A 13,247-nucleotide genomic window follows, 5' to 3' on the forward strand; every position below is an offset into this window, starting at 1 on the left:
TATATATGACTTCAAATTATTATTAAAAATCACACCAACAACAATTAACATGTGGTGTGTTTTTTTAAGAGCATATTGCACACCTTAATGAGGTCCACAAGTTTGAGAGGAGGATCTGATTTGGGTGTTGAGGGCAGATGGGGGCCAGATTCCCCAGAGCAGGAGCCCAGGGGGCCTCGGGCACTGCCACTCCACTGGGAGGGGGTTAAGAGCCCTGGGACTCCACATTCAAGGCTGCATTCTTCACTCGGTCTTTTACACGGAGCATGGAAAATCTTTCCATCTGTTTTCCCCATAGAAATGAACTTCCTACCAAGTGGAAAGAAGATCATTCCTCACTTCTCGGCCAAGGAGAAGACTCTCGACCCCTCCAGTCTCACACAAGGTCAGAGCCGGTCTGGCTGCACGCCTGCCTGCTCCTGCCCTTGCAGAGATTTCTCCCTCTGTTTTTACAGATTCCTTATTCAGCTCCTCTCTATCCAGCGGCAGCAAGCGCTTGACCCACACAAGTCGGTCCTGCACTCACAAGGGTCGGAATGGATTGCCCTGTTTTCTGAAGCGAGCGACCCTGGTGAATGTGCTGCCCGCAAAGCGTCCGCCTGAAGAGGGAGCTGACAACAGTGGTCCGACACCCCTACGGTGGGACTCGCGCATCCCCCAAACCTGAGCATCTGCCTCACCATGCACGGCACCTGCACGAGATGCTTCAGGAATCTCATTACCTTGCCAACCATCCCTCCTGCCTTTGGCTTTCCTCTGTCCACTCAGAGGTCCCCAGGCCTGCAGCAGACCTCTCTGTGGCCCCGGCAAGGGACATCCTCTTCTGCTTCCTGGTCACCCACGGCGCTGTGCCCGCGACCCAGGGCCACCTCTGGCCTCCCCAAAGAGCAGGCTGGTCAACAACCGGCCTCTTCTCCAGTTCAGCTTCTTTCCTCCAGAGCAGGGGCTGCATACTGAAATCACCTGGGGTGGGGGCTTTTCCACCCTCAATCCTAGACCACAGCCCAGACCAGCTGCCACTGGCTCTCCGGGCAGAGCAGGCCTCAGGGATTCGACTTGCCCAGGCAATGCTGACACACAGCTCCTGGCTCCTGAGAAGCGGGGTACCAGGCCGAGCACGCCGGCGAGGTGCTGAGCGCCCTGCTTCTGCACACAGCGTGCAGGTGTGTGGACCCCGCAGTCGGCCTCGCAAGGACTGTGCAGTCGAGCCCGCTGTGCATCCATCTCGTTCCATTCTTGTGCTATTACTTCTCTGCTCCCAAGTGTGGAACCGCACCAGGCCCTGGTAACCCCATCTCACTGAGCCGAAGCCATCTCTTCAGGCTGTCGAGAAGCTGGAATGTGGCTCTAAGCTCCGTCCGCCAGCTCAACCTCCCAGCTCCACACCCTCCTTAACTAGACGGAAGGCTCCCTACCTCCTCATCTCCTGACGAGGACCATGAGGAGATGACGGTGGCTAAGAATGGAGCAGGCCAGGCCCCCAGTGTTCCAGAAATACTCACCTGCTCCATCCAGCCCTCTCTCCACAGACAGCACCTGACACCTGGTCACCTGCCCGCATGGACAAGCACATGTGATTCCTTGTCAACTGGAACGCGGCCAGATTTGAGCCAACCCTTTCCCGCAATCGACTCCTTGAACATCTTATCCGGCTAAGCTCGAAGGGTCATTTCTTTTGGCCTAATGCATAACTGGCAATACCCCGGATCACCGTGGACAAAGAAATGCAGTCCCCACAGAATGCAAAGAAGGGAATCACAGAGGCAGAGCTGCACAGAGCAGGCGGACTCCTCCACCCAGCACCTCGCCGCGTGGCTCTGGTTCTCTGCAGCCCCGGCACAGGTGACCCACTTCGGACACGCTGGCCAGGACTAGGCAGGCCTGCACGGCAGGGCACTCACGTGATGGTGTCGATCATGTCCAGGCCCATCTCCACGCAGCAGTGGGCGTGGTCAGTCTTGGGCTGAGTGAGGCCAGACACGCAGTAGTAGCAGTCTCCCAGGATCTTGATGCGGCGGCAGTGGTTCTCCTTCGGGCGAGAGGGCAAAGGGCATGTTAGTGACGCACCTGGGGCCACCTGAGCACCTGCGCCTCTGCCACCACCAGGTGCGCTGACCACTGAGCTCAAGGCCCGACCTAGACCAGGGCCCAGGCGGCTCTCCCACGGTCAGGGTACCTCGGGAGGGCAGGTGGCCCCTATATGGCTGTGATTAGGGTCGCCTTGGGGCACCCCACGCCGTCCCCGCTAGCCGCATTCAGCCTCTTCCCACGCGGGGGTCCGCCTCCCCTGCCCCCTTCAGATCACCGGGTCAACCCCACAGGCCCTTCAAGGAGGGGAGGTCACCCCATGCCTGGGAGCCAGGTCCTCTCCCCAAGGAGGGGCCCCCTCTCCCAAGAGGGGCTAGTACAGTCCCCGTCCTTGGATCACCATGTGATTGGCCCTTCTGGAACATGCTAGACTCCTTCGCCAGCCCGGGAAGGGCAGGCCGCACGCATTTGAGTGCCCGTGGCTTAACCCAGAATCAAGGTCCACAGGCCATGTGAGCAGCTCTCCCCAGAGACCCACCAGCTGGGGCCTGAGCCCAGACCTCACCACCCACAGGGAACACCTCGGGGAGTCATCCGACACTGCAGAAGGTCTACTCTCACACTTACACAAAGGTGAGAATGCCAGCGCCCACCTCGCCCTCGTGTTGAGGACAGAGAGACATGTCAGACGCTTACTACCACCACTCCTGCACCAGTCCATTGGGGTCAGCTATGATTATGACGGTGACTGTCAGTTTTATTTCAAGAACAGCATTAAAACGGCAGTTTTAGAACATTTTGTTTTCAACACCCCTTCAAACCCCCCCTAAATAACTGAGGACCTCACAAAAAGTTTTCATGTAAGTAGGTTACAGCTATGGCTATTACCATGTAAGAAGCTACAACTGAGAGATTTTTTTTAAATGTGTTAATGCATTTAAAGTAACAATAGCAAATCCATTACATATTAACATAAGTAACACGCTGTTTGAAAAATTATGACATTTCCCCAAACAAAAACAAATGAGAAGCAAGGCATCGTTCTGACTTTTGCCAAGTCTCCAGTATCTGTCTTGACAGGAGACAGCTGGATGCTTTGTTCTACCATTCATGACATCGTGTTTCCTGAGCTTGTGCACGTCTCTGAAGGAGAGCAGCCTCACGCAGCCTGTCCGTGGATGAGACGGACCTCCCAGTCCCCGGGATGGACAGCCCCCCAGATGGTCCTGTAAAGCCCAGAGCTCTGCTGACCCTACTCTGAGAACACATTGTACAGCTTGTATTTAATTCTGCTCTTTGGTTTCTTACAAATGAGCCACCTCCTGCAGGTTTTCTCAAATGCTGTGAATTCACACAGTGCCCTGGGATGAGAATTCTCAGCCCTCACCACCCACGGGTTCACACACGGCCCGCACTTCTTCTGCAGGACACCATCCACCGGGGCAGGGGGTCGGGGAGGAACAAGGCCCAGCGACCCTGCTGCTCTCCTGAGAGATGGCCCAGGCCACTGAATGGCTGGGTGCCCAGCTCCTCCCAGCCCTGGGCCTCCCTCAATGTAGGGGCAGTCGGTCAAAGGGGAGGAGAAGAGCAGTCACTTCCACCTGTCGGGTGGTCTCTGGGAAAACCCAGTGACTGGGTCTTCCCCATCCTAAGCCCCACAAGCTCCCCCTGTGGACGGGGAGCTGGCCTCAGGGAGGTCCAGGGTCCGGCCACTCATCCTTCAAGAGACCAGGGGCGGCCACTTAACCATTAGGACACCAGCCTCCTGGTCTGCAGAAGGGGTTTGTTTCCCAGCGTCCCACGGGCAGGCAGTGCCGGGGCTGACTTGTCCCGTGACAGAGTCTGGGAGCCCAGGGCCTGGTGCAGACGTCCACACCGCAGAGCCCCTGGGAGGCAGCCGGCCAGGCTTCTCCAGGCTAGCAGGCAGCCCGGGCTGTCTTCTGGCACCTCTAGAGTGTCCGTCCTCACCTGTCCCCACCGTCACTGCCAGGACACACCGTGCAGGCCAGCGAGGGGCAGTTCCCCCCATACATCCGCTCCCCGTCTTCACACTCGGGCTGCCTTCACTAGACCCGAGCGCCCAGGATGAGATGAGGGTCCACTGCCGGCGGCACGACCCTCCCCAGGCGCAGAGACCCTCGGTGGAAAGCTCACGATCCCCGACTCGTCCAGCCCCCCCAAGCTGTCCATCTGGTGACCCAGACCCCTCCCTCTGAGGAGCCCACACAAGTGACAGCACCTACCCCACGTAGGCAGCATTCTTGCAGAAGATTTCTAAGTCACCAAGCCCTGATTCTGGGGACCTCGAGGATGACAGGTGTCCCCACCCATCGGCATCTCCGTGGGACGTTGAGTGTGGGTGACTGCGGACATCCCTGCATCCCCCAGCTTGGCTCCGCAGAGTTCCCAGCCATCTCCAGAACCCATAACCCCAGCCTTCTGTTCATCTCTGCGTGTCCCCGACACACCTGACCCTGGGACTGGAAAGTGCTCGGTACAAGGCCACTGAGCGGGCAGGTGTGCGTGTGTGTGTGTGTGTGTGTGTGTGTGTGTGTGTGTGTGAATGGGCCATAAATCCTACGGGCAGGTCGTAAGTGGCAGTTGTGCCATCAGATTTCAAGGGAAATCAGAGGCCGTGGGTGGGGCTGCCCCCCAAACAGCCACCCTATGAGCCCGACTGTCATATTTGACACAGAGACTCAGAGTGGCCGCCACAGAAAAGGGAGTCTCTGTAGGGCTGGGTGGGATCTCCGATGGCCGACCCCTCAGAGCAGGAGGTGCTGAAGAACAAGGTGTAAACTGTGACGAAGGCAAGTGGTGCCCCTGGCGAGCCTCAGGAGTGACCCCTACTGCCCGGCACGGCTGCTCTCCAGGTCAGGATGGGGGCATCTAGCAAGTGACATCCAGCCGCGGGCTCACAGGTAGATGAGGTCCACCGCGTTCTGGGGAGAGCTTCCTAGAGAGGAGCTCTGAACCCGCTGGACCCGCCAACACACACAAGAGCATAATTACAGCCCGTCAGCGACAACTGTGTCGTTGGCGACCATCCTGAGACAGTCCCTCCCGGGCTCAGAACAGGCTGGGGAAGTGAAGTGTTCACCTGTCCCCTTGTTTTTTAATCTCAACTCTCCTGACTTTTGTTAACAAGCTTAAGAGACCAAAAAACCGATGTTTTCCATTGCTTTTGGTGTTTTAGATAACAACATCTTCCCTGTAAATACTGAAAGCCAGCGCCTGGAGTTCCCCCGCAGGGAGCGTTTGTGACACCTGAACAGCTGTTTCCCAGCCAAAGCAAAGAAAGAAAACAGAGGAGGAGGGCTGGCGGGGCTTGCTTGGAAGGGACAGAAGTGACAGGACATGATGGACAGAGCCCCCTCAGAGCAGCACAGGGGCTGCCAGGGGATCCAGGCAGGAGGGTCTCCTTTGCTTCCCAGGTATGGTCTGCAGGCCCGCTGGTCAACTCTGGACCCGGCTGGCCCTCCCGAGAGGACGGCAGAGACTCCCACACTCAAGGGCTCTGTGACCCTGCCCGCCCAGCCCTGGACCCGGGAAGAAGCAGAGAATTCAGTGGAATCAGGAAGAGCCACTGCAATTTCAGAACCGGAAGATGCCCAAACCCCTCTGAGGCCGGCTCTGAAACAGCGGGGTCCAGAGAGGTCAGAGGCCATCATGTGGACCCCGCACTGCAGCTGGCTTCTGGGAAGGCTGGGGAGCTCCCAAGACCGGGTGGCACCCCCGGGGGAGGGGAGGTGCAGAGAGAGAGCTTGAAATGACCCAGTGACTGCACCTGATCCCCAGATGACAGCATCCAAAACCAACTGGCCAAGTGATATTAACTTTGCACGGCGCTGGGCCATCAGTGGGAAAACAAAATAAGAGATTTTAGAAAATGTTGCTTCTAGGTGGCTGTCTCAGTGTTTAACCTGCTGCGTCCACACAAAGATGAAAAGAAATGCACCAAAATATAAACCACGGCTATCGCTGGAAGGTAGGACACGTAATCATTTCAACTTCAATTTTCACAGATCATTCCTGCAGTTCCTTTTACTGAGTCCCACATGCTCCACCCACCGCAACAAGGACCACGGATATAAGCGAAGGGAAGAGATGAGGACCCTGTGCTCCGAGGGCTTCCTGCCCACGGGAAGGGACCACACCGGAGCAACAGAGCTGGTACCCAAGAACGCACAGACATCTGTCCTACAGCAGAGACCAGTCGCCTTAACTCAGGACCAGAAGTCTCTCCAGCCTCAGCCACGCCCAAGAGACATCAACGGGCCCCACTGAGGCACACTCTCCAATAATAAATAGTCACACGTACACATCTGCTCCTGGTATCCAAAAGGAACAGTGGAGGAGCAACCCCAAACAGAGCACAGATGCCTAACTGCCCAGGGCGGGGGGCGATGGTGGGGTGGGTCAGCCCTCTCTCTGCGTATCTTGCCTCAGGGTCTGCACTGTGGGACAGAGCCGTGCAAATATTTGATGTACTTAAAAAAGAAAAATTAAATTTAGAACAGCAATGCCTAAAAATAAAACCAAAATGAAATAACTGTGACCACGTTGGTAGCACAATTCACAAGTGGTTTCACAAGTGGTTTCACAAGTGACACGGAAACACGTATTTGACTGTATATCTAGTGGGATGTAATTCAAGGGCAAGATAACGAGAGAAACCACTAAAGAAATCTTAGATGGTATTCAACGGTCTTATTGTGGGGAATAATAATATTGGTAATGCTATTTTGAATCAACTGTATATAAAAGGATGAAACAAAAAAATTCTATTACTGTCATTAGGGTTTCCAGCATCAAAGGAAAAGGGACACAAACATAAGAATCACAGGAGTGAAGTTAAGTGAATTGGAACTATCAATATGAACTCAGAATTCATTCATGAATTTTTCTTTTTCTAAAACATATCTCCCATGTCTGTCTCCTGTAAAGTCCCAGGACCAGAGACCACCCAGATTACAGGCTGGAAAAACCGTTTCCCAATGAAAGAAACTAGGGCTTCTGGAAAACGGCGCATCTGTGTGTGAGCAGGACCATGCTCAGAGGGGATGGGCTGAGTCACGGGGAAGCAGGAGGCAACCGCATGTCTCACCCTTTTGGAGGGTTCTAGTCTTGAAACTTGATAAAGAAATGAAAAGAATCAAGCATCCACTGAGGATAACCAAAGAGCTGACGAGTAAATGTTCTTCATTTTTAAAGAACCACAAGCTAATAAATGCAGAGGAAACAACAGGATCAGAAAACGACCACTGTTGTCAACCAGAGTGAACACTGATGGGCCAAGTTTTCGAGGCAGCTGCTGTGACCCTCGGGTGCAGTGTCATGGGAGACGGGTAACAACACGGGAACCTCAGATCCACACGCCCTGGAGGGAGGAGGCCAGCAGAGTGGGGGAAGCTGGGGACCGCACTGCGCTCCAGGGAAGGGCTGTCAACACAAATGAGCGAGCCCAGGATCTAAGGCAGGTAGAGAAGGTCTGCTGGTTCAGGAGAAGCACGGGACACACCCAGCCTTGGGGCTGAGCCGCCACAAAGGGCAGGAGCATTAACAAGGAAAAACCAAAACCAAGAAACGCTTGGCATAGCCATGGAATACAACGTGTGTATTCATCCCGGTTTTTGTTTTCTGTATCCTATGAAGGTCTGATGTCTCGGGGGCCTCGCTGGCAGGGTACGATGACCACCCCCCTGCACCGCGCAGGGCTGGCTAATTCCTGGAGACAAACAACGGCTTGTTCCTATCACACCGGCGGATCAGAGGCCACATCTCCTCTGCGGGCTGTCACACTCCGGCCACTGGCCCCACCTTAATCACTAGGGCGGGGACCAGACCGCAGGGAACACTGCCAGCCCAGAGCCCTCACTATCCACGCTGTCCAGCCCTTCGTCTGCTTGTCGCCTCTTCCCGTGGAAACGCCAATAAAGCCCCGCCCTGCTCTCCCAGCCCCGTCTGCCAACCTGGGCGCCCGGTGGTCCCCTGTGACCTTGGATGGCCTGGTGTGTCCCCTCCTCTCGGGGACCATGAGTGATAGAGCATCCTTCTATGGCATCAGCCTCTGTGTCATCACTGTCACCTCCATAACCCAACCCAAAGGTACAATCCAGACACGCGTCCACCTCGTGTGAATCCCGACTGGAACAAACCAGCTCTGAAGAAGAGACATGTCTGAGACGAGCAGGGTGACCAAGCCCAGAGCCAGACTCAGGAATCTCTAACTGCAGTCAGTGCCGTTGGGTGCGACAGGGGCGTTGAGGTGGTGCTGGCCGTAACGGGCTCAATGGAAGAGCTACTCACCAAGGATGCAAGCGTGCCGTGCGGTGATGGGCAGGATCTGGGGGGGGAGAGTGCAGACCAAACAAGACTGGCCGGACGTTAGTTACTGTCGAGGATGGGTTGTGGGAGCCTGGGGAGAGGGTGTTACGTTATTGTCTCTACCTTTGTGCTTGTGTGAATTTTCTAAAACCTTCGAGGGCAGGGTTTACATCTGACTTATTCATGCTGCATCCCTATCACCTAGGACAATGCTGGCACACAGTAGGGACCTGGCAGCTGCTTTCTGAACCCAATTACGAACACATGCCTCCCTGGTGATACATGGAGGAACCACATCTTCCTCTGCACGGCACTCAGGGGTCCCATTCAGGCTACCCTGCCTCTCCCTCTACCGCTGTTCCCCACTCAGGCCTCAAGTGAGCCTTGCTCTCCACACCCCACTCCTCCCTCTGCCTGGAGCACATCTCCCCACCAAGGGATCTGGGCCACCGCAGCTGCTGAATAAAGGTTTCCTCCCAGCAGACAGGGTGGTGAGTTTCTACCTGTGGCCTGATACAAATGACAGACTCATTCAAATTCCAAACATCTACTGGCTTTTCAAGAAACAATATCTATTCTCTGCTAATCAAGGGATAATTAAAGAAATCCAGGTTCATCATCAAGGATGCAGAAAGTTCAGAAAATTAAAAATCATAACTCACAACTCAGCAATAACCACAGTTATTCTGGAATATTTCATTCCAGCCTTTTCTCTCTGGCACTCACGTAAGTGTGTACACACACAGTGTGAAAATTGGGATTCTACTCTATATGTTATTTGATCACTTAAAATCGTTCCTTTGGGTCAGTTTTCGAAGCTGAGCTCTGGTGACAGCCCCACCGCCACCCCCTCCAGGCTGTGCTCACGATGTCTGTTTACATCCTGACCACACTCTAGCAAACATCTCGTTCAGCAAATCCTGGTTTTGCAAAATTGGCTCAAGGTCTCCCCACCCGAGCTGTAAGTACCCTGGCTGTAAGTTCCCTGACTCCGTCTTTGGGCTCCAGCACCCCCTGCCCGACAGCAGGTGCACAGGTGGCTTTGCTAAAGGAACACCGTCCAGCAGAGTCACAACTGACCCACGAGCATGTGTCAGGCCTGAATGCGGCCAACTCTGCGCAGCTACGGGACCAGGGTGTCAGAGCAGGAAGGCTTGACCCTCTGAAACGAGCCCAAGGACAGTCTCCCGAGGAGGAGGAGGGATGAGGGGAGACAGGAAGGATGGACCTGAACACACACCCGAGTAGCTCGGAATTGGGTAGGGAGCTCTGCCCTTGGACCAGCTTCCATGGGTCCCTTTCAGAAACATCCAGAATAACACAAATAACTGAAAAATAATGTCCTCACTGACACAGGTCATCAGAGTCATCTTTCAGGAATTGCACCCCCTACACTCTTGTCCAGGAGCCCCTCGGTGTCGGGTCCTCATGGGCCAGAAAGGCTCACGAAGCGTCCGAGTTCAGGGACAGCACAGACTGGCCAAGCCCAAGGGCGGGCATCCCCAGGGAGAGCCCCTCAGCAGACTCTGAGCGTCCCCAGGGATGCTTGGACCAGAGAGGGGATGCCTCCCGCACTTGTCCGCGCTCGCTAACCACCCATGATGCGTGTGGGTCAGCCTCCTGGCCCCGGGCACCACCGGCACCGTCCTAAATCCAATGCATCCCCATCCTGTGCCAGGCAACCGTCACCTCGGGACTGAGAATGGACAACAGTGCGACAAGCTCTCTCTGGAAACAGTCCCTGAAGGATTCCTGGGGTCATGACCAGAGCTAAGGACTGTGTTCTCATCTGCCTGTCACCCCTGAGGAGGGGGCCACAACCAGCCCAGGTGGCCTTGCTGATAAGAGGACAACTGGGACTCAGGCTTGTCTCTGTAGCGGGCACACCAAGAACCCTCCACGCTGCCCCACACCTCCTGAACCAGCCAGAGGGACGTCTGCTTCATCCGGCCAGTTCACTTTCCCGCAGAGAAAACTGATCCAGAGAAGGGCCCCGTCCCCAACAGGTGGTGGTGGAGCAGGGCTGAGCCCGGGACAGGTGCTTCTCCATAAACCCAAAGGGTGCGGCCAGTTGCCAAATACACACGGACATCAGAGCAAACACAAATCTAAAATGGATCCAATAAATGGGGGAAAGGTCAAAAACATAGTGCACATCTGTGGTCATCAGCCGTGGATCGGGGTAAATAAAACGTCAGCTCCTGTGGAGACTAAGACAAACACACTCTGTGTTTGTTTAACTGCCCGGCAGATACCTTTGTAAAGGAGGATGGGTTTGGATCCCTGGGGTCACCACACCCTCCTCACCCGGCACTTGGACACAAAACAAGCACATGTGAGAAAAGCACGTCCAGGTGCTCATCAAAACAGGACACCAGCAGATTAGAGTGAAAATATGTTTAAAACACACAACATCAACGCACAAAAGAACAGAGAAAAAAAGCAATAAATTAGGAGGGAATGAGGCCATTTTAATTTTGAGCTTCCTCAGAGTCACCTCAACGAGAAAGAAAAAAGATCCGAGATGAAACTATAATGTCTGAGCTGGAAGGTTCACTGGATGGTACGTGGCAGGTTAGATGCTGAAGATGCAAAGATTAGTGAACCTGAAGGCACAGCAGTAGAAACTGTCCAAAATGAAACAGAAAGAAAAAGTACCCCCAAAATAAAACAAGACCATCATCCTGACGTGGGTGAAACTGGTGTTCCTGAAGGAAGAGGAGGAGGGGCATAGAAAAGTATTTGTAAAACGGTGACTGAGGGTTTTTCCCCAAATATTATGAAAACTACAGATGCGAGAAGCTCAATAAACTACAAGCACAAGAGACCTGAAGAAAACCACAGCTAGGCGCGTCAAAATCAAACTGCTGAAAACCAGCAATGAAGAGAAAATCTTAAAAGCAGGCAGAGAAAAAAGACATTTCATACAGAGGAGCAAAGAGTTGACAGACGACTTCTTGTTGAAAACAATACGAAAGATGACAATAAGAGCAGCATCTTTAAAGTTCTGGGGGAAAGACCTTTGCACCTAGAATTCTATACCCAGCAAAAAGAAATTCAAAAAAATAAAGAGTTCTTTCAGAAATACAAAAGCTGAAAGAATTTGTCACCAGCAGGCCCACACTGCAAGAAACACTAGAGGAGGGCTTCCCTGGGGGCACAGTGGTTAAGAATCCACCTGCCAATGCAGGGGACATGGGTTTGAGCCCTGGTCCGGGAAGATCCCACATGCTGCAGAGCAACTAAGCCCGTGCGCCACTACTACTGAGCCTGTGCTCTAGAGTCCGCGAGCCACAACTACTGAGTCCGTGTGCTGCAACTACTGAGCCCACGCGCCTGGAGCCCGTGCTCCGCAACAAGAGAAGCCACCGCAATGAGAAGCCCACACGCCGCAACAAAGAGTAGCCCCCGCTCGCCACAATTAGAGAAAGCCCATGCGCAGCAACGAAGACCCAATGCAGCCAAAAATAAATAAATTAAAAAAAATAAATGTATTAAAAAAAAGAGAAAAAGAAACATTAGAGGAAATTAAACAGAAAAAAAGATAAAACGTGGAAATATGCCACACGTAGACCACACAAATGAATGAAGCCCATATTCTGGGCCATAAATTTAAGAGGATTCAAATTTTAAAAGTATGTTCTCCAACCACAGTAAAATTAAATTTGAAGTCAAAAACAGAAAGATCTTTGCAAACTCCCTCAAAAAACAAATGTCTTAATAATCCATGGGTCTAAGAAAAATTTAAAGGAAAATTATAAAGTATTTTGAACTGAATACAAATAGAAACACAACATATCAGAAATTTGCTAAAGCAGTACTTCAGAGGAAGTTCACAGCATTAAACACTTATATCAGAAGAGGAAAAAAGATCTAAAACACAATGGTCTCTGCTTCTACCTTAAGAAACTACAAAAAGAAGAGCAAATGAAAACCAAAATAAGCAGAAGAAACAAAATAATAAAAAAATCATAAAGGAAATTAATAAAATAGAAATAGAGATATATGAAACCAAAAGCAAATTCTTTTTAAAAAATTAATAAGATTGATAAATCTGTAGCCAGAATGATGAGACAAAAAGAAGACACAAATCACCAAAATCACGAATGGGACAGGTGCCATTACCACACATTCTACAAATATTAAAAGGATAACAAGGAAATAGTGTGAACAACTTTATTCTAATAATTTTGACAACTTAGGTTAAATGGGCAGACTCCCTGAAAGATTAAAAAACACCAAGCTCATTCAAGAAAAAAATAAATAACCCGACTAGCCCTACTGAAAGTAATTGAATTTATAGTTTAAAATTTCCACAAAGAAAACTCCATGCACCAGTAAATTCTACCACACATTTAAGAGAGAAATAATACCGACTGTACACAGATTTTCCTCCTGAAAATTGAACTGGAGGAAATACTCCCCAACTCTTCTATGAAATCAGCATTACCTTGATACCATATAAAAACAACATAAGAAGAGAAAGCCACAGACTAATATCCTTCAGGAGCATAGATGGAAAAAAAAAATCTAAACAAAAACTTAACACACACGTACACACACGTACACCTACATATTCACATACATATTAACTCATGTATACGCATGCATACATGTATGTGTACACAGTTGCATGCATGTTCACGCACACTCATGTATATACAATGCACTCACATGTACACACACACTCACATACATTTATATACACATGCTCACTCACATGCGTACACATACACACACCTAACATATCTCTTACTCCAGTCAACCCACCATGGGGCTCCAGTGTGTGCAGCACCTGTTCTCTGGCGGGTGTGCACTTCCCTTGATAACAGTATCTAATCCAACATCTCAGACACTAGTAAGTGTCCTGGTGAAAGAGCCTAGTAGTGAAT

General features: G+C 52.0%; 1 protein-coding gene across 1 annotated transcript in view; it reads right to left on the reverse strand.

Moving 5' to 3' along the window:
• ADCY1 (adenylate cyclase 1) overlaps positions 1-13,247 on the reverse strand; it is a 123,311-nt gene that overhangs the window by 59,650 nt on the left and 50,414 nt on the right. Inside the window, exon 5 of the mRNA XM_061197548.1 lies at positions 1,902-2,029. Within this exon, the coding sequence (XP_061053531.1) occupies positions 1,902-2,029 (128 nt within the window). The remainder of the gene's footprint in view (positions 1-1,901; positions 2,030-13,247) is intronic.

Source organism: Eubalaena glacialis, chromosome 8, assembly GCF_028564815.1.
Source record: "Eubalaena glacialis isolate mEubGla1 chromosome 8, mEubGla1.1.hap2.+ XY, whole genome shotgun sequence".
Lineage (NCBI taxonomy): Eukaryota > Metazoa > Chordata > Mammalia > Artiodactyla > Balaenidae > Eubalaena > Eubalaena glacialis.